The sequence below is a fragment of the Lynx rufus genome, unplaced genomic scaffold (genome assembly GCF_022079265.1).
Source record: "Lynx rufus isolate CCGP_SWC_20201006 ecotype Redwood Valley unplaced genomic scaffold, mLynRuf1.p SCAF_5, whole genome shotgun sequence".
Lineage (NCBI taxonomy): Eukaryota > Metazoa > Chordata > Mammalia > Carnivora > Felidae > Lynx > Lynx rufus.
The window spans coordinates 44,961,148-44,982,970 of record NW_025814867.1 but is presented as its reverse complement, the minus strand read 5'-3'; the positions used below and the strand labels follow the sequence as shown (position 1 = coordinate 44,982,970).

The window sequence follows — 21,823 nt, the reverse complement described above, 5'->3', positions numbered from 1 at the left end:
CTACACATGCTTCAGACTGTTAAACTTATAAATGCTATCATCTGATAATACCTATAACTTCCTACTTTATTGTCTAAACATTTTATAAACATGTCTTTAGGTTTTTCTCTAAATCTGAGATCCAGTCCTAAAAGGTGACAGGTTACTAAAACTTTGTCCTCTAATTTTGTGTCTTTGATTATCCTCTACTGGATATCCTTAACTGGAATATGTCAAAATGTAATCACATAATAAGTTACATAAGTACTATATAGAAATTATTAGAAAATATATCTGGGGTGCTTACAAAACAATTCAGGTTCATATCCTCAAGGTACTTCTAGTAAGTACGGAACATCTCCTAGTAAGGAAAGAATATTTAACTAGTAACAATTTCCAACAACTCATTATGGTGATTCTTGAAAATTATGTACTGCTGACCCTTTAACAACATGGGTTTGAACTGCACACGTCCTACTTATATGTGGATTTTATTTACAGTTGACATGTTATATTAGTTTCATGCGTATAGCATAGTAATTCAACATACCTTAATTTTTTATAGTACTATAAATGTATTTTCTCTTCATGATTTTCTTAATAACATTTTCTTTTCTGTAGCTTAATTTGCAAGAATACCATATTTAATACATATAACGTACAAAATATGTATTAATCGATTGTTTATATTATTAGTAAGTTACACTTGGATTTTCAACTGCGTCCAGGGGAGGGAGAGAAAAGGGCCAGTGTCCTTAATCGCTGCATTATTTAAGGGTCAACTGTAGTTCAGATCTACAGCTGTGCAGAACCACATAGATAAATCTCAAACATGGGGTGAAAGAAGACAGACACAAAATAAGGAACTACAATTTTGTGTCTTAATCTGGGTGCTGGTTACAAAAGTATGTTCAGTTGAACTGTACATTTATGAATGGTGTACTTTTCTGATAAAAATTATACTTCAATAAGAAGATTTTTTTAAAGTCCTATCACTAAAGCATTCACAAAAACTAGATTAGCCAAGTTCTAAAACCTGAGGTTACCATCTGGGTAAGTACTAGGGGGTGTTAATGATGTACCCAAGCTTCTTGGAGGATGAGTAAAACAAAACAAATTATCTTATACAAGAAGCTTATTTCTGATTTACTCCTAACTTCAAAAATGAAATCTCATAGGAACAAAACAAAGCAATTTAAATGAAATTAGGTATCCAGCATAAAGATCAAAAATTTAGACACTCTTTAACTTAACTCATGTGCGCTATTTTCCTTATTTATTTCTCTTTAAATACTGGTGCTATCATAAGGAAGGACAAGCCAACTCAAGGGGATAGTGCACCTGGCAACTGTTACTCTCATTTGTTAACTACATTTATGCATTTTCTTCATTAAGGCAGAAATACTGCAAGCGTTTATCAATGAAGTCTAAATCCTTACAAGCTACCTAATTTCTTCCTTTAGTCTACCTGAGCAAAAGTTTCTTCCTCCCTACTCTTTTACCTTATTGACCCGATATATACAAGAGGGTAAATTTGTTTGCTATAAATCCTTACCCTCAGCTTTTTTGCAAAGGACTCAACAACAGCCTGTTCCCCAGTGATCGTTAAAATAGGTTTCTAAACTAATTTGTTACCTACCATTGCACTGGTAACAAAGCAATGCCAATAATTAAGTCTGGAAAGCTGTTCTTTACAGAGAAATAGAAAGTCAAATTTTAAAGTTACTATTCTAAAATGCCAATAAGCTAGGATATCACTAAGTATAACTATAGTAAAATAATCTCCAGAAAGCTAATTATGGAAGCTTAATAAATAGTCAATGCAAACACTCTGGGCTTCCTAAGAAAGGGATGTATTATTTTTAAAGTATCAGTATCAATTGTCCTTAAATTTGGCAATGGTTTCAGCTGATTGATTCCCTGAGTACTCTGTAAATGACAGGAAGATAGAAAACAATGATGGCACCTACAGGTAGGTGCTTAAACTTTAGTATAATAACTGAATAAAGTGCTGGTTATCAGTAGAAAGACAATCTCTAAATACAGGTAGAGGCAGATGGGTGAAAATCTTCTCAATTTGCTAATTCTAATTTAAAGAGAGAAAGAAACAAAGGGGCCATTAGGGAACTCTGAGTCAATGTGAAGAAATGTATATTAATTACTTATGTTTTGATTAAAAGATACTCTGCTAAAAGAATATGGGGGGGGGGGGGGAGGGAAGATTCCAGTCTTTCACATAAGGCAAACCAAGGATCTTCAGCTATTCCGGGCAGGTTTAATGAAAATTGGCACAGGGTTTAAAAGCTGCCTCTACAGAATAGGAGTTCCAAGATTTCATAAATAAGAGCCTGAAATGTACTTATCAACACTGATAAGCAAATTTATACCTCAAACTTAGATACTGTAAAGGATTTATAGTCCCTTCAACTCCTGAATGGTTCTATTCAATAGAATCATCCCCTGCAAAATACTTATTTGCCAAATTAGTGTAATTAAAAAAAAAAATCCTTAATTTATAATGGTAAAAAAATGAATATGGCAATTTGGTGAGATTACGACCATGGTTAGGATAAGAGTATTTAATATATTTTAAAGCTTAACACACACAAATCTTCAACCCCTTGTCTGCAATGAAAAAAAACGAATAGTCCCACAATACTTTATTTGCTAATATACCTATTAAAAAGTCTGTAGCTATTTACCAACTGAACTCGTATAGTTAGAACTAATAAAGCTAGCCACTATTGCTCTCAACTGAAAATCTAGTAAGTTAGTTGAAAGGTTCAAAGGAAGCCACTAGTTCGTTTCTATGGAGTTGGACTTGTCACTTTAGTACCAAAAGGAAGAATGGCTGATCTATAATATAAGTTTGGTGTCAACACACTACAGACAAGTATCTATTAACATCTTTGGCTCTGGACAACAGGCTTCAGGGAGAAGAGAAAATACTTTCAAACCATGAGAAACTACAGATACAGCAACTTGCCTCATTTCTGATACCTTAAATATTTCTGTATCTAAAAAAGGAAAACAGATAAGGAGTATTTAGCTATAACCACAAATGATGAGCAGGCAACTTCTGTGGTTGTTTTATAATGGAACAAAAGAAAACTTTTGATATTAGGTCAAAATTATAAAAAATAAAGCTCAAACCTTTCTATATTGTTTTGATGAACAGCTCTTAATCATATTGATATCATGGTAGCTTACAAAATCTAGCTATTTGAAATAAATTACCATTCAACTAAAACTTCTCTTATTAAACATTTCTAAATAGAGTGCCATTTTTCCTTTTTCTAATACAAAAGTATAAAGTACAACCCAAGGTACTCATCCTGGCTACATCTGATAAGCCATTTGAATGATTGAGCATCCATGCTTGTTTTATGCCACAATTTACACTTATGTCTTACTTTATATTGATATAGCTGTATAATTTCAAAATTGAAATTATAAACATTGTACTATAAATTTTAAAACTTCTTGTTCTACAAGTAACTATTTTACAACATTTTCAGTTAAGGAACAGATCACCAAAAAGATACTTTGTTAGACAATTTCTTCAGAGTGACACACAGCAAATCAAGTCTAAGAATTAAAAGACTGTTACCATTTGTAGGCAATGTAAACCATGTCTTAACATGACATGTACATGCACTTAGCGATACTCTTTTCTAATGAAAGAGATGAAGTTAAATCCATGAGTGTTATCCAAACTATGCCAGAGGACACAAATGCGTTGCCAGGCAGAGTTAAAAGAATCTAGCAAAGCTTTGTGTGAATTTTTAAAACAGCATTTGTGCTCATTCTATTAATTAAACACAGAATGGAGTGCTAATAAATTTTCAGCCAAATAACTGAACAGAGCATATACTAAAACTATGTAATAAGCAGAAAGATAAACCAAATTATCTTTTGCCATAAATGAACTCTTAAGACTTCACTCTATATTTTAAAAAGTTAAAAATGAAATTTATATAACATTTCTATGAGAAAAGCTGTTTTAGGAGTTTATAAAACAGTAATGCAGGTCTAGGGAATTCGAGCAAACAAGCTTGATGTTAAAGTTTCGCAGCAAGAATTAAACAGTGACTATTACTTTAATACCTTGGTCTCGTCCCTTCTCCAATTTCTTAATAAGTAACATTTCGCTTTGAGTCACTAAGGCGTTTACAGAGAAATATAAAATAGGAAAAAGTAAAATAACCGTAGTTTATTTTACAGAATATATTTTTACATTGAAATATAAAGGGTAAGTGGATATTTCATATAGCAAAATTCAATAGAATATGTAAATCCTTCAAAAAAGTAAATATACTTAAAAAATAAGTAAAAACAAAAGTATGGTTATATTCTATTTAAAATATAGATTGTCCTTTTGGTTTATTTTGCTGCTTTGTCCCATGCTAGATACCACATGATTCCCCCCCTAAAATGACATATAAAGTTTAGTTTTAATGATGTGATACCAGTACAGTGCAAAGCAATTCATGCATACACTTTTGCATGTATGCATTCCATATGTAAGTATTCATACCTATCCCAGAGGTTCTTTGATTCCTGAAACGTGTTCAAATGGAACGCTTGGTAGAAAGCAGTTGAAGGATTCCTGCGAGATCCAAGAATCAAATGCAAATGAGGTTGAGAAAGTACAGTCAAATCACTATTTTTCAAAAAAAGATGGAAGATCTTAGATTTCTAACATAGTATAAAGCTTTAAAAGAAAAAAAAAACACTACATAAGCTTGCTTAAAAACATTTTGAAAGAAATTAAAAAACTGGATGAAATCCAGCAGACCCTGACAATTCAGGATCATAGTTATAAAAGAAAGGAGTAATACAGATAAAATAGCACCCAATTATGTGTGTGTGTATGTCTACACAAACATGAATCAGTTCACAGCCTAATCAACATTAGTCTGTATCAGATGCCTTTATAAATCTCTAAACACTTAGCAGTTCAGCAAAGCTATTCTCAGGTACAGTTTTCATATACAATAAATTAGGCTACACCTTCATAATATAAAAAATCTTAACAGGATCTATTTAATAGGGTTTGATGACGACCAACGAGTCCTTTTCTGGGTTGGACTTAACATGATTTCTTCTACCTTCAGAACCCATTTATTTGTGTTTTCTCTGGGTTAGGGCAAAAAACGGTGCAGCAATTGTATGGCAGCTTTCTAATTTCTGGCATTAGTACAGTGCCCCTTTGAGGGGTAAGAGCTTATACACCTTAATCACCATCCGTTTCTACCATTCCCTGGAGACACATTCCCTAGGGTTATAACCACAGAATCTTACCTGATGGGCTCATCAAGGCAAGCTCCCAGCCTGCATGATTCATCTCACATCCCTGGATTTCTTAAGAGACTACTAAAATTTGACTACTAAACCTCCTCTCTAATAGTTCCCCCTGTACCTAAGCATATTTCCATAGTTTTCCCAACTTCAATCTGTATGTTAGGGAGCTAACAAAAACTTGTCACATTACTTCTAAAATCCTTGACCCCCGCTGTGGCAAGGGTCTTAACAGCAAGTTAAGAACATAAGTGCTTATTAAATACCAGACACTATTCTGGGTTTGTCTGTTTATTTATGTATATTAACTGAATTCTACAACAGCCCCAAAAGTAGGTATTATTATTATTTCTACCTCACCAAAAGGAAAACACCTAACATCACAGAGCTAGTAGGTAGCAATCTGGTCCTACAGTTTATGCTCTTAAACTACTATACTAAACATAGAGTTAAATTTTAACCTCTCTAGGTCTGGGTCTTTATTATTAGTACAATAAGAAAACTATTTCCAAACTCTACTGGAAGAGTGATGAATTACCGATGATCAACAATCAAACAAATACTCAACAGAATTCCAGGATTTCAAAATTCTGATTAAGACTCATTGTATTATCTATTAAATTTTTAAAAAAAAATATTTTTTAAAGGCTATTTTTTAATTTTAACCACTAGGATACCTCTTAGATGATCTAAAACTAGGAAAGGCAGACAGACACTAGATGCCAGAGTGTCACCAAAGCAACTGTTTGATTAATTGGCATTTTCAGCATATCTACTTCTCTTTGCCTGCCCTACTTACTTTAACTGTTTCCTATTCTTTTAACCCTTTCTCTGTTTTTCTCTAGACCAGGCCTCAGATAATCAAACTGATTAGACCTAATTGCAAGGATTCAGAGTCTGCTAACTACCGTTTATTTAATAGCTTGTACCCTCTCAAGATAGATCTGTCAGGCCATTTTTTTTTTTTTTTTTTTTACTGTAACTGGAAATCGGTCTACCAAATTAAACGAAAGTGAACTGAACCAACTGAAAACTCAATTGGCTTTTACCAGGCTTACTCAGGACCATATGGGGACAAGTTTGCTATTCACATAGGTCTGTTTGGAGACCCTGGATTTAAAACAGAGTGACTCAAAGAGGAAAGCAGTAAATATGAGAGGATAACAAAGAGTAAACGTGGAGGCTATTCTGCAAGGCTGGAATTTAAAATTCATTAAAGAGTATTTACAATATATTTATAAAGATGACATTCTTTAAAAAAACTTCAGATCCCCTGACCTTGGAAACATACATACATATATATTTAACTTGAATCAAATTCATATGCCAAATAAATTGGTTTTAAATGAAGTCATATGACTTGAGTTATGAGATTCCAGCATTTTTACAGCATAGACTCTAATAATGCAATGTTTCTCATAAGTTAAATGTAGAAGTGAAAAAAGAATGTATCTGCAGTTAGTCGTGGCTCTTGGGGCAAAAAAGGAACCAATGAAATAAAATACTATAAATGGGCCTAAAGTCTTCAGAACATGTCAGAACAAATACTCAGGTTGCAAAAGCTGGCAGTGAATCACTTTTTACATACATTCAAAATGAAGAAGCCATATGGAGTTATACAATCTATGTACTCTAGAAAAATTCAAATAGTCTCGATTGCAAGGATAAACATTTGGTTTCTGGAATACTTCAGCAGGGTGTTTTCCATAAACAGAGGAATTTTTTGCAAATAGCAACAATTAGTCTCAAAACATTGATTAACAGGCATAGATTAAAGGAGTCAAGTCTGTTAAACCTAGCTGATCAGAACTTCAAAAGAGCCATTTGTAAATACTGAAGGGCTTGATCATCAAAGACTTCTGTTTTGGAATGGCATAAAATTGAGGAAATTAAGAGCCCAAGGAAAATGCTGTTAATGGGGATCATTTCAAGGTTATAGTCTATGTAATCTGAAGGCACCACGAGGCAACTGACGTTATTAAAAATTTATTGGAAAGAAATACTGAATTTTACGCAATTTTGGTCACAAATTCTCTTCTGCCCAAGAAATAAAATTTGAAACCAGTTTTCTAATAACATATTTGATGTCAATGCTAACAGTCTAAATATAAAGCCAACAAAGCACTTCTTAGGGAGACTGAGGTGTGGTTTATTCCGAATTTATTTCAGCCACCTAAATTAAAATGCTGTTTCCCCATTTGTAGACATTGTTCAAAACCAATGAACGAATATATCTTTTTCTCTGACTTTATACACTAAATAGCCTGTCCTGTTAATATCTAAGTACATGATAGTAGTACATCACAATGTGACTCAAACATGACATATACCTACCTGCTTTGCTAAGACACTATCTTTGTAGGGTAACTGTAACAGAGAGGAAAATATAGATATATACTACACCTCAAAATTAAGCTACCAAAATTGTTGAAGCTTAAAGTATGAGGTACATGAGCCCTAAACTTAGCAAATACCTTCTTCCCTTATGTCAAAACTCAACTTCAGAGATCTCTAAATAGAAACCAGGGAAATACAATAAGCAGAGGAACAAGGGCCACCTCCAACATTATTATCTAAGGATTTAAAATAATTAAAACTATTCTTTAGGTAAAGGGTTACAACACAACAGATTAGTGGCTAGAGTAGCTTTTCCTTCCTCTATACTATAGTCAGCAAAGTAATAGAACAAAACTAACTCTGGAAAAATCCAAGAGCACTGGCTTTGGAGTCAGAAGGCCTAAGTCTGAGTCCATGCTTTGTCACTTAATAACTATGTATTTATATCCTATAAGTCTGTTTTCTTAATCCATAAAAAGGGGAGGAACACTTCCCCATAGTTGCTGAAAAGTTCAAATGATATTATGCATAAATAGGGCCACAGATATAATTAAGCTTGATTTGTGTTTAAAACAGGATTACAGTTTCCAAATCATGCTATATAAAAATCAAGTTTTGGTAGAGAATCTTAACATATACCAAATATTTCATCATTACTAAGGTAAAATTGAGGCAAACAAAATACTTAAACTTAGAGCTACATATACCAAGCTATTTTGTACATTCCATTGGATAAGAATCCTGACTTCTGGGACTGAGAGCTCCCCCAGGATTTCCTTATACACAACTTTATTGCAAGATTTTAATTAAAAGTACAATAATCACTGAAAAAGGTACTGAAATGGTTCCAAGATACATACTATTTTAACAATAAAAGCTTCAAGAAACACATTTAACAGCAACCATAAACTTCTGATAAAAAAAAAAAATTCAATTTCTCACTGTAACATTTAAATCCTTCACTCTAGTTCCTGTCAAATTAACTACATTTCTCAAATCTGACATCTCACTCTTCCATTGTCACACAAACTGCCATCTCTCTCTACTTGGAAAATCATCCGCTTTGCTTATCAACTGACCTAACCTAAATGGCCCTTTTAAGATTCATTTCGAGAGTTGAAGAATGCACAAGTAACAATGGGTTGATTCTGAGGACAGAAACTGGGTGGTTGGAGGATAGAGGTATCAGAGAGGCTTTCAATTTATACTCTTGTATATTTTGAACTGTACAAAAGGTATTACCTATGCAGATAATAAATTATTTTAAACAGAGGTCTACCAAATCTGGCGTTAGGCCCTAAACTATTCCCATTAGTACCTTATATTTATTCCATCACAGCCTATAATGTATATGAAAGCTTACATTTTCATATAGCCTGAGATCTTGAGAGGGCAGGATAGTCTTATTTCTGTATACCAGTACTTACTCTTCAGGGAACACAAAGAAAGTTTAAATGACTGACATTGTTACTTTAAATGTTTTCTTGGGCTTCCAACCTACTTGATGAGTATCTATGAGTTTAATTTTTTTTTCTTTCTTTTTTTGGTCACATGATAGTCTGGTGGCAAGAAGGCCTAAGTTGGCAGACATATATATATATGTCTAGATATACAGAGTCACATACAAGAAACTTTAAAATCTAACCAAGTCTCAAACTCCTTCTTTACCAATGAGGAAAACTGAGAGAAGTTAAAAAACTTAACCAAAGAAACTGGCTAAGTGGTAGAAAAGTCATGACCAGAACATAACTATTATACATCTTATAACACCACGACTTTTCTGGCTTAAAACAATGTCTCCCTTTCTCTTATTAACATCTATACCATGGAATTACACTTTCAGATCAGAACAGAAGACTCTTGGTATGACTCACCAAGAGGTGATCAAGAGAGCAGTTTGGACAATGAAATACTAACATTTCTGTGATGTATGCTTGCCATACATACTGTATTATGTATGGATTATTTACAAATTATTTGTATACCTCATGTAATCCTCTCAAACTCTTCAACACAGATATTACCCTCATTTTTCGTATGGGGAAACAGGAGGCTTAGAAAGCTAAATAACCAGCTCAAGGTCAAAATGCCTCAGGTATGTAGCACAGCTGGGTTTTCAGCCCAGGCATGTCTGACTCCACTATCTGTAAATGGCCATTCATATGACATGCTAATACATAATTAAACATACTACTGATTTTACTTGACCAAGAGCCTTCCTCTCCTTGTTTTTGCTTTGTTTTCAAAGGCAAGGGAGACCGAATACAAGTCAAGCAAGGATGGGTTTTGGTTTATAAAACTTATAGTTCTATAAAACTTATAAAACTATTTAGTTCTCTACTTAATTCTAATTCTACTTTAGAAACTAGTTGGTTTTAAACTTTGCTTTGGGTATCCTTCATTCACAGATTAAACAATCTACTTGTGTAATAATGAAGAGGGATACCCTAAAACATTAAAAGTAACGTTTAAAATACACCAGCATTATTTATAATAATTGACATATTAATCAGTTTCTATATATTAATATTCTTTCATCAGATTTTATTTTTTTTTTAATTTTTAACATTTATTTATTTGGGGGGGGCAGGAAGAGAGAGAGAGAGGGAGACACAAAATCTGAAGCCATTCCTCTGAGCTGTCAGCACAGAGCCTGATGCAGGGCTCAAACTCAAGAATACAAGATTATGACCTGAGCTGAAGTCGGACGCTCAACTGACTGAGCCACCCAAGTGCCCCTGTTTCACCAAATTTTAGCGAAAGCTTATGGGAAAAGAGGTTTTAAGTAATTTAACATTCAGACCTCACTTGTTTGTCTTGCCTACTCTAATTAGCAAGGCACTTATTAATAGTCTATGTCCTAGGTGAACACACTATTAAAATTATTAACTCAGTGATCTGCAGAAATTTCACATAACTATCACATATACTGTATGACTTAATACGACTTCATTCTTTTTAACAAATGTAAGCTTGGGTACAAAGAAATAAAACTAAATACTTAAATCTAATTTGGGGCTTTAAATTTGAGAAGCAATCCAGAAAAGCATGGATGAAATTTAATTCACCTGGTTTAAAAGCAGAACTTATAAACATAATTTTTAAAGATAAAAGCAGATAATACCTTAAATACCAGTCAAATTTGAAGTGTATATATTAAAATATATTATGAAGGTCACATAATGATGTATGGGAATGATATGAATTGGTTATTGTTCCTAAATCTTTATGGTGAAGTTTTTGCCCTGAACAATACTAGCTTAAGAATGTAACAAATACTGAGTAATTTGGTATGTTCAAGAAATGATGTGGGAAAGACCCAAATTATACCAATGACTCAGGTATGCACATTCTTTGTGGATGTAGTAATTTGTTTTATACCATCTAAAACAGCAGCTTCAAATCACAAGTCCACTTGGTTTAGTATAAAGAAAAAACTAACTTAAGGGATTTATTTCAATTCAGGAATTTTGCTATACATACCCCTTAAATACTGTCAATTAATAAGATTTCTTCTTAAAAACCTACTCTTCCCATTAATAAGAAATCAATAAGAAACATCATCATTCAGGCTACATTTATCTAGACAGACCTGTTTTTATAAACCCTTTCTTCCTCATACTTAAAGAGTATTTAAATTGCAATGCAATTAAGAAATAAACAGTATCTGTTCAGAAAAGGAAATACATATTGGTCTAAAACAATTATTAAGAAAAGAAATTAGATGGCTTTTTCTCACTAGTAACAAGTGTTGCTGTTCCTTCTGAGACCGTATTTCATGTCATTTCGCTCTATTTTCTTCTGTCTTGGTTATGTGCCATCACTCTCTAACTCCCCCTGCCCCAACTTCTGCTATTTTAGGAAAGAAAAGTCAAGACCTTTTTATATTCCCCTATCAACCATTCCTCAGTAAAGAGACTCATTTTGGTTTCTTTACCATCTGATTGTTGGGGTGCTCTTTGTTACTAGGACACTAGAGAGCAGGACTGCTTCCAATCTCATCTGGTGCACAGAAAGACTAAACTCTATTCCAAATGACCAACTACCAGATCCATAAATCCAGAATCATGTTTTACGATTTCCAAATTAGTGCTATCAGAATTTTCAACAGATTAATATTACATTTATTCTCAGGAAGTAGAAAACATTTATACCACACTACCAGTACTTTAAAAAAAAAAAAAAAAGACTTCCAATAGAAGCAATTTAGTTTAACATACCCTACTTCCTCCACAGGGAAAAAATAGTGTTACTAAAATAGTTACTTAGAGTGTGTCTTACCCACACACATATAAGCCATTATGTTTTCTAATGGTTATCCAATGTTTAGCCTACAGAATTTAGTTCATATAAAAATTTAAATATATATGTCTCTGTTAAAAAAAAAAAAGTCATACTCCTACTGATAAAACTCAGTTTTGGGAATTTTGGGTACTTTTGGACCATCAATCTTTCCGGAAATCTATGATAATTTCCTTTACTTAAAGCCATATTTATAACCAAAGTATATTTTAGTAATCAGTGTGGCACTCTGATGGATCCACCATTTATCAGTTTTTACACTAAATAGTGTCACTCACACGCAGGATTTTACACTGATTACAAAATCCTTGGTAAGAGTACGTAAGATAATATCTAGTGTGTGTGACTTAAACATCAACTGTAAATCTAGTAGGGCAAAATTATCTCTACAACTCAATATAGATAAAGAAACAAAAGCTCCCAAGAAATACAGATTCAGCTAAGGAGCTTTCATTTGTAAAGACTAAATGTAGTGAGACTTTTTGAGCTCTAAGAAGTATCTATAGATTTTATGATAAAGGTTAAGAGTTACAATCTCTTGATATACATTTGCATAATCTTCTCACTTAAACAGCAAGTTAAAAAGCTCTGTTAAAAGTGTGTGTGTATATGAGATATATGTATAACTGTAGCAACAAAATTTGTATATATAGCACATGTCAGGATACACCACTTAACATTCACAATTTATAATACTTAATCAGTCATTAGCAAACTACACAAATAAAACCATTAACAAGATATAGAGATATTGGCCACTAAGGGATCCTTACAATCAGGTTTTCAACAATCTTTTGGTTGTAGTTGACAGTTCACAATTGCATCCATTCATAAGAGTTCCTGGAATGTGGCCTACGAGTTCACATTGGTCAGCTGTCTGTGGAAAACGATCTGCACTGTGCTCCCTTTCCAAAAGGGAATATTTTGCACTCCTCCCCATTTACAGAAAAGGAGTCTATTAAGGGTACAGGTAATTTAAACAAATGTTGTAACTTCCACTGTAAAAGTGGCTGTTTTTTTTATGAACTATATTTTCAACCATTATTATATCCTCCAGTTTACACAAAATCAGTTTGAAGAATCAACAACTGACATAAGCCTTTTCAATGAGAAAGGCTAGAATAATATGTAAACTTTATGGTAACTGATAATAGAGAGTCAAAAGACAATGTTAACTAAGAACTTTAAAACATCTTCTTGCTTTCTATATACAACCATCAGCCCTCTTACAGGTATATTATTAAAATGTATTATTAGAAGGTCCTCTTCTTCAAAATAAATGGTCACAAAACGAAGCCTTCCTTTAGGTAATGGAACCAAAATAACAAGATAAAGTTTTCAATATATCAAACCAAAAGAATCATTGGTTTGGTCAGTCATTTTTGTTAATCTTCCATTTTCCTTCCTTTTCTCAAAGGACTAGGCTATGTTTACTGATATCTTCTTTAAAAAAAAAAAAAAAGCAAATATTTATAAATTTTTAGAATCTGAAATTTGTCAACCTATTCACAAAGTTAAAGTCGTAATTACTCAATATCTCTCACTCTAATATGTTTTATTTTGCATTCAAATGACTGCAACTAAAATTGTATGCAGATTTTAACTTAAGAAGGCAACCCCAAATCACCATATTAAAATTATGATTTTGTTAGTACAGTTTCCTCAAAAATAGTCATCTCAGTAATTTAAACATACACCTAGAAAAACTGTGTCATTTAATTTCAAGCATACAACTTTAAAATACCCTCTCTTTTACAAAGCCTTTCCATTAAAAACAAAAGCAAAACAAAAAAACTATTTCTACTTAATGGATTTATTCCTTCACCAGGTGTGTTGGTCCAGTGACAAAATAGTCAAATGTGTAAGATTACATCTTGAAAACTAGCATGTTAAATTAAAAACCAATGAAAAACTACAACAAAAGTAAGAAATGCACATTTGATAAACAATGCAGATTTTAAAAGACTGGGAGGGGAAGGGAAGTATACCACATTTAATACAGGACTGCACACATATCAAAACCCCTGCACTGGATTAACTGTTGCAGTAAGAACAGATACGGTAGTATCTGTGGTTCAAACATTCACACTGGGAAATAAGATTCTTAAAATTATCAACTTTTTTAATAAAATAAGAGGATAAATAATTTCATCTTTGAGGTCATACCCTAAAGAATACATCCCAGAATTTCCATTTGTCAACAGATCTCTCTGCTTCATGCCATATCATCATATTCAAGTCCTGGGGAATGTAATTACATATGCTGTAAACTGAGAAAGGTGTGAGGAGGAGAGAAAATACATTCTTCATTCATAGATGTGCATGTGCTTTGCAAGGAGAGGGTGTGGTTTGGGAAACCAGTCATTTCTTGAGGAGATATGGGGACAATGTACAACAGGAACAGAGAGGCAAGCAAATGGTTATTTACCAACCCATCAGAAAAAAATGGCTTCTGGTAGCTAGAAAAGGGAAGATACCTGTTGCCTCTTACCAAAGGTAAACAAACAAACTCAATCTGCACTTCAAGTGTACCCCTATGTGTGAAAAGTGAAATATGGGAGCAGATGTAAAGAGATTTTTCTGAATGGCTTGTGGAATCAGTTTCTTTACTTGGTAGTCCCATCCATATAAAATTTCTCAATGACTAGCTAGCTGAGCTCACTTATGGACACGTGGTATTCTCTAAGAGTTCTCAAATGGAAGAAAGACTCCCAACAAGCAAGTCACCTACAAAAAAAGATGAACTTTGAATTACAAAAAGCAGAGAAGATGAATTTCAGTGAGCAATTTTCAAACCAACAAAAGTATATAACAAAAATACAAGGCTAATTGGAAATGAAAAGAATGTGAAGGAACTCAGAAGACACAGAGGAAGAAAAAGCTTTAACAGATCTCATTGTTCTACATACCAATTATTCTAGAAATCCATAAAGATATCTTTTAATCTTTTAAAATTGACTTCTCTCAAAACAAAAATCCCAGCAAATAAATGCCTAACCGTAAAGTACCTGGAACTTTCTCTGTAATTTTAAAATGTAATTTTAAAGCTTTGTAACAAGTCGGTTTTTAAAAATTTGCAATATATGTCAAATTTCCCTCTGACATTTCCTCAAAACCACTTAAAATCCTCAATGAACCATAACCAAACATCAACTATTATAGAATTGGTATGGCAATACACCAACTTTCAGTTAAACCATTAAAAAAGCATCCCTTAAATAGAGGGAGCCAATTGTTGACACGAATACTTTTACTAATCATATTACTCTAATTTCAAGAACTGTAGCTTTTACTACTGTCAAAGAATCTTATTTCATACCTCCCTTTCATGTAGCTAAAAGAAAAAGAAAAACTAATGGAAGAGAATATCTTTCAAACACATTTGCTTTAAAAAACAAAACAAAAAAAAGGACCTTAATGAAGTCACTGGGAAGCCTCCTGACCTTATTTCTATCTCCTTTTATTAAAAAGGCTGGAGGACAATATGATCTTCAAAGCCGGGCTTGACATTTCACCATTCTCTCTCCAGCCTCTCTGGATACACTGGAAGAGATACCTTACATGGATCTTTCCCCATTAGAGGACCTCTGGTTTTCCAGAATGGAAAAATTCAAATTTCATGTCTTGGTATCAAAACTCACACTGACAGAACTCTCTTGCCATAAGTGTTCAAGTGTGACTGTTGCCTAAGAAAAGAACAATCCAATAGGGCATAGTCTAGTTACCACCTGTAAATGTATAGAATTAAGCTTAAATCCACCTTTTTGAATAAACAAATGTTGTGCCTTATCCACGTCAGTGCTTTTAAACAAGACCAATTTTCTCATTACACACCGTTACATTAGCAATCTAAAACCAATGCCCTTTCAAGAACTGACAAATCTTAATAAACACAAAGAAATTTTTGTATTTAAAAATGCTAAGGGCCTCAAGTTGAAAAAAAGAACTCAAGCTGCATTCTAAACTGCAATGTTTGGTCAAGCATTTCTAACAAATATTTTAAATAAGATTTCCATACCTGTCTTCATCACCATCAACAGGAATAGCTATGCTGAATACAGAGGTGGCCAAACTGTTCATAGGTGTTAACTGAAGGGGGTTTGCCAGGGCATCTGCAACAGGAGGCTTCACAACAGGCTTATTTTCAGCAATGAGAGAAAGTGGTGGTTGAGGTAGGGGTTCTGATTTTCTTCTAGTATCGTCAACTTGCCCGACTAAAGGTTGGGTCTGAGTCTGAAACTGGCTTAAGTCAGACTGTGGTAGACTTGTTGGTACACTGGGTGTGCCTTGCGCTAAGGGCAGCCCAACATGCTGGATTACGCTGCCGCTCCTGCTGACTGGCGTATGGCTGCTCAGCTGCTGCGACTGGACCAGAGGCGCGGGTACATTTGGCATAGTAACAGAGGTGGTAGACACACTAGGCACGCTTGGAGCGGGCACGGCTGCAGGCACGTTTGGAACTCCGGGCAGCACGGCGTGGGGGCCGCCAGGCACGGCCGACGGCGCACCACTGCCGCCCATCTGCGGCGGAGGCACGGACTGGGGCTGCCCGGTCCCAGGGGGAACCAGGCCCGGCTGCACCGCGCATCCTACAGCGGCCAGGGGCACTCCAGCCGGTTGACCAGGCGCGGCCTGCCCGCCCTGCGCGGGTCCCGGCCCCGGAGCCACGGCTTCACCGGGCAGGGAAGACGCGCCTATTATCTGCGCACCCACCGTGGAGGCATTCTGGCCGGTGCCCACCGGCAGGCTGGCAGGCGTGGCGAGGCTCGCTCCGGCGCCGGTGGACGAGGGCTGAGCAGGGCTTGGCGGCTGCAGGCCGGCCACGTGCGGCTGTAGGTACTCACTCTGCCCCGTGGGCTGGACGGGCAGCAAATGCCCGGGCGGGAGCGGAGGCTGGGGGTACGCGAACTGCGGAGGCTGCTGCGTCGCTGGCGCTCCGAGGGTCGGGCCGGGCTGCGGCGGCAGGGGCACGCCGGGCTGCGTCAGGGTTACATTCGTCAGCGGCAGACCCTGTCCGTTGGGCCCCTGCGGGAGGACGCCGGGGCCGGCTCCCTGGGGCTGGCTGGGCTGCGGGGCTGCCATCATCTGCTGCGGCCCGGCCGCGGCTCCCGGGAACGGCGGCACTGGAGCCGCGCTTTGAACCACAGCCCCACCTACGGGCGGCGGTGGCTGTGGCTGCCCAACGCCAAAACTCTGCGGCTGGGCCGGGGCGGGCTGGCTCATTTTCTCCGACGGGGGTAGCTGTGACACAGCAGTCAAGGAACTGTCAGTTCCCGAGTCGGGCCCGTGCGCCCCCGGCATGGAGGCCACCACCACCACCACCGACCCTCCGGTGGCGCCCAGGCCGCTGTCCCGCTCCGCAGTCTGATCAAAAGTACTGCTGTGTCTAATGCAATCCCCGGACCTGGTCAGGACGCTGCTGTCCGAATCCCGCTCATAGTATTCCATACACGTCCATCGGCCGCGTCGGTAGGGCTCCCCGCTCCCGTGGTCCAGCTTGATCACGCGAAATCGGGAACTACAAGTGGTGGGGGGCTGCGATGGGGCCGCAGTCCCTGGCCCGGCAGACGAGCCCGCGACCGGGGGACCGCCGGGTGCTCCCGCGGAGGGGGCCGAGGTGGCGGCCGCCGCCGCCGCGGTACTGGCCAGCGCCCCAGCCACGCTCCGGGCCGAAACGGCTCCTCCTCCGTTGGCGGGAGCAGCCGCCGCGGCCGCCAGCTGCCCGTCCAGGAGGAGGTTTGGGGAGACGGTCCCGGGAGTCTCCGCATCCCCAACATTGTTGAGCGTCTCTTCCGAGGAGCTGCGCTCACAGACCTCCTCAGGGCCATAATCCGTGGCCCGAGAGACGTCGAATATCTCGGAGGAGACGTCCTCCGTACGTGACTCGTCCGGGTCGTCCAGGCTCTCGGTGTCCTCGGTGATGCTAGTGGCCACCTGGGCCGTGGTGACACTAGTGATCTGGAAGCAGCTCTTCTTCTTGGCCGGCATCTTGGACATGGTGAGGAAGGCTGGAGGGCAGAGAGGCACGCCGGCTCCTCTGCGATCTTGCCGGAAACCAGGAAGGGCAGAGCAGGGGCCCCCAAAGACAAAGTCCGCGTCCGCGCTGGGGTCTGAGGCCCGCCGCTGTGAAAAGTCACTGGCTGATCCGGACGCTGGCCGCCCTGCGAGACATCCTCCTCCCCGTTTCCTTCAGTGTCGGTCTCTACGGCTCTGCCCCCGTCGCACTCGCGCGGCGGCTCCTCCTTCCTTTTCGCCTCCCGCAGTCGCGGCGCCTCGATTCAATCCCCTCAGCGGCGGCGCGAGCGCGATCCCAGGGGCGGGCCGGCTGCTTCCTCCTCCCGTCTCCGGGGCCGCCGTGGTCAGTCCAGCTCGACGCTCGGCGCGGTCAGCAGGCCGGGCTGGGGGTGGGAGTGGGAGGGCGAAGGGGAGGAGGAGGCGGCGGCGTGAGGGGCGGTGCTGCCCCGCTCGGGCTCCTCAGGCCAGTGCCGGCGTCAGCTCTGGGCTCTCTCGGACGCTGAGGGAAGGGGAAGGAGTGGCGAGTCTGGAGCCGGGGATTCCTAATTCAGCCAGGAGCGGCGGGCCGGGGCTGGCTGAAGGTCCGCGGGCGGGCGGCGGAGCTTCGGCGCGGGCGGGCGGCCCCTTCCCCGGCTTTAGCCGGAGCTCAGCCCCAGGGACATGTCGACTGTCTCTGGCGGAAACCCGCTCCGGGGGAGGGGAAAGCAAGCTCGGTCCTCCCCTTACAGGGGAGCCACCCCCGCGGGCGGGCGGCGGCGGTCTCGGCCTCCCCTCGCGGCTCCTGAGAGAGTGAGGGGCGGCGGTGGTGGTGGTGGTGGTGGTGGCGGCGGCGGCCCGCTGGCCGGCAAGCGGAGGCGCTCCGGCTGTGTGAGGTAGCGGTGGTAGCTTCTTCGGCTCCTCCTCGATGCGCCCGGCTCGCAAACCCCGGAGAAACTGAAATTCAAACTGCTGAAGCGGCGGCTGCAGCTCCCTCCCCTCCGCCAAGATGGGGCTGAAATGGCCGCGCCAGGGATGCTGGGAGGAGCAGCAGCCCGGCTGCCGCCGCCGCTGTCGACTAAAATGCCGCCGCTGCCGCAGCCACCGCCAGCGCCGCAGCCGCCGCCGTTCCGTGACGCACCGGCGTCGTGACGTCACCGCCCCGCCCCCTCCGGTTTCCTGCAGTTTCGCGTGGAGGCTGGAGGGGGGGAGGCGGTGGGCGGGACTAAAGGTTAAAAAAGGGGAGCGGTTTTTTTTCTTTAATTTAAAATTTTTTAAATTTAAAATTTAGGCCGTAGGTCTTTAAGAGTTGAAGAGCTAAAGACTCTTGAATGCCAAGCCTGGAGGAGCTTACAACCGCGCCAGTTTTGTTCCGAGGCACTGGAAGACTGGATGGAGGTCATGTGCTGTGTCTAATGTTTAGCAGAATCTTACAGAAACAAGGGCGATAGAAATGAGAGTTAGGGAGATTTAGCCAGGATAAAGAGGGAAACCGCTGGAGGAACCGAATCACTTGAAAAAGTCTTTTCTGAAAATAAATGTTCACCACTGTAGTCAGAAGAGTGAAATGTTGAGAGAAATGGGGATGATTAACCAAGAATTGCAAGCCAGATTGAGTCAGAAAACTGATCTTTCGGCCAGAAATTCTGTCTCCAACAATGGCATCAGGAGATGGTTACTTGCCCAGGGTGAGGTCAGTTTAAAAAAAGATTAGAGGTTACCAACATATTCCTGATTTTCCTGAATTTGCTGTAATTCCAGGGTCGAAGAGTTCATTTAAACTCTTGAGACTGTTTTTACTTTCAGCACGAAATCAGCTTATGGGCTCCATAAATGTAGAACCTACTGCGTTAAATAGTTATGGTTCTTTCTTTTGTTTATTCTGAAACTCTTAGTTGGAGCCAGAGTGTTAACATGGTTTGAATTGGGCCATGAACAACCAGAACAAGTCAGAAAGCACCCTTTCCTCTCCAGTACAGAGAGCAGTTACCAAAGTACTGGAGAATTTATTACCTTTTAGCTACTTCCTGGCAAAAGCAAATGGTAAGGCCATTCTCTTAAACAGTTAAACAAAATGGGGAACGTGGCTCTTGAACTTTGACACACTAATATATCACTTAGGTAAAATCCAAGAAATCTGGAAATCAAGATTTTCATATCACAGTTTTAGCAGTCATATCATGATGACTTACATAAATCAGTTAACCATTATGCTCAGTTCTCTAATCTTTGAAGAGTAGAAATACTTTTTATCCCCAAAGATGTTTCAATAATGACAATTTACTAATAATTTTTAGGTCCTTAGTTGCAAATATAATATACAGACATATGTCTTTTAACCTTAGTAGAAACCATGTCGTCCAAACCCAAGTGCATGAGGTCAGGATGTGAAATAAGACCAGATAATAACATCCCTGTTTGTTAAGAAGATGGGAGAGAGTAAAGGAACAAAGTGTAACGTTATGCTGCTATTGTGGTAGAGATAGCTAATGGAATATTTCATTTCTAAATCTCTAATTTCAGTAATTGTTAGAGATTTTTCCATTAATAAGTTAGATCAACTGGTTAAATCCAATATAAACTTAACAAAAGCTTAATTTAATTTTGCATCTACTTGCCGTATTGTTAAAAATGGTGACCAATTGGGGCGCCTGGGTGGCTCAGTCAGTTAAGCGTCCGACTTTGGCTCAGGTCATGATCTCTCAGTTTGTGAGTTCCAGCCCTACCTTGGGCTCTGTGCTGACAGCTGGGAGCCTGGAGCCTGCTTCAGATTCTGTGTCTCCCTCTCACTCTGACCCTCCCCTGCTTGTGCTCTCTCACAAATGAATAAATGTAAAAAAAAAAAAAAAATTTTTTTTAAATTAAAAAAATGGTGATCAATTTTGGAAAAATAAGTACCAGATGCCTGCTTATCCCATTACATTATCTTATTACATAAACTTCCTGATTACTTGTTATGATACTCTTAAATCACACACTTAAAGGAAAAGTCTTAAGTAATCTGTAAGATCATTTCTCCTTAAAGAACATGTAAAGGATTATGAAATGACAATGATGATAAAGATAATTTAGAAGAGATCTGCAAGTGGGCTATATTTTTTATAAGAATGGGGTTAAGGATGTTAAAAGACATCTTAGCAAAAAATAAGATGTATAAAGTTAAAATGTTTTATTTATATGCTTAAAGATTTTTGTGTGTTTAAGACAATAAAATAGTTCTCTTGAAAGTAAGTTTTCCAAAAGTCTTAAAGGCCCTAGCTTCTTTTATACATTCGCTCCTTAGAGATGTAGAGAATTTATTGCATAAAACTGCTATGAAGAAATGGTAAAAATTCTGGTTGTTAAAAATAGATTTGAAAGCATTTTACAGAGGAAAAAAAATCATAATTGTTATCAAACAATGCACAACTATGTAATTCATGGTTCACCCACAAAGGATTAAAATCCTCCACATAACTAATTAAAGTGATAGGAAGCCAGATGTACCAGCCAGGATATACACTCTGTGTGAGGAGAGCTGATAATAAGTAAAATGGTAGCCTAAGTCACTGAAACTGGGGAGACCTCTGGAGTCCCAAACCTCAAGACTGAGGGTTTTCATACAACTATGCTGGCTCCATGCTTACACCAAAAACTACATGTGGAAACTGTGGGAGTCCTTGATGACTGCTCCAGAGCACCCAATTTGAGTGTCCTACATCTTATACTTCCCTCAAAGACTTACTTTAAAGCCACGTATGGGAGGTAGGTTTAGGAAGAACAATGCAGGGGGGAAAGAAAAAAAAAAAAAAACAATTGCCAACAACTTAGAAACTAAGGACTGTTTCCACTGATGGTCAGAAAAAACAAAACCAAACTGAACCAAACACTACAACCACAATAGCAAGATTCCTTTGTTTGAGAGTATCATACT

At 38.7% G+C, this 21,823-nt stretch overlaps 1 protein-coding gene across 2 annotated transcripts in view; it reads right to left on the bottom strand.

Annotated features, from left to right (window-relative positions):
* The window catches only part of TSC22D2 (TSC22 domain family member 2), a 47,554-nt gene extending 29,548 nt beyond the window's left edge, over positions 1-18,006 (bottom strand). For both annotated transcript variants that reach the window (XM_047098898.1, XM_047098899.1), the window contains exon 1: positions 15,938-18,006. In XM_047098898.1, coding sequence (XP_046954854.1) covers positions 15,938-17,916 — 1,979 coding nt within the window. In that variant the 5' untranslated portion in view covers positions 17,917-18,006. The remainder of the gene's footprint in view (positions 1-15,937) is intronic.
* Positions 18,007-21,823: the final 3,817 nt, after the last annotated feature.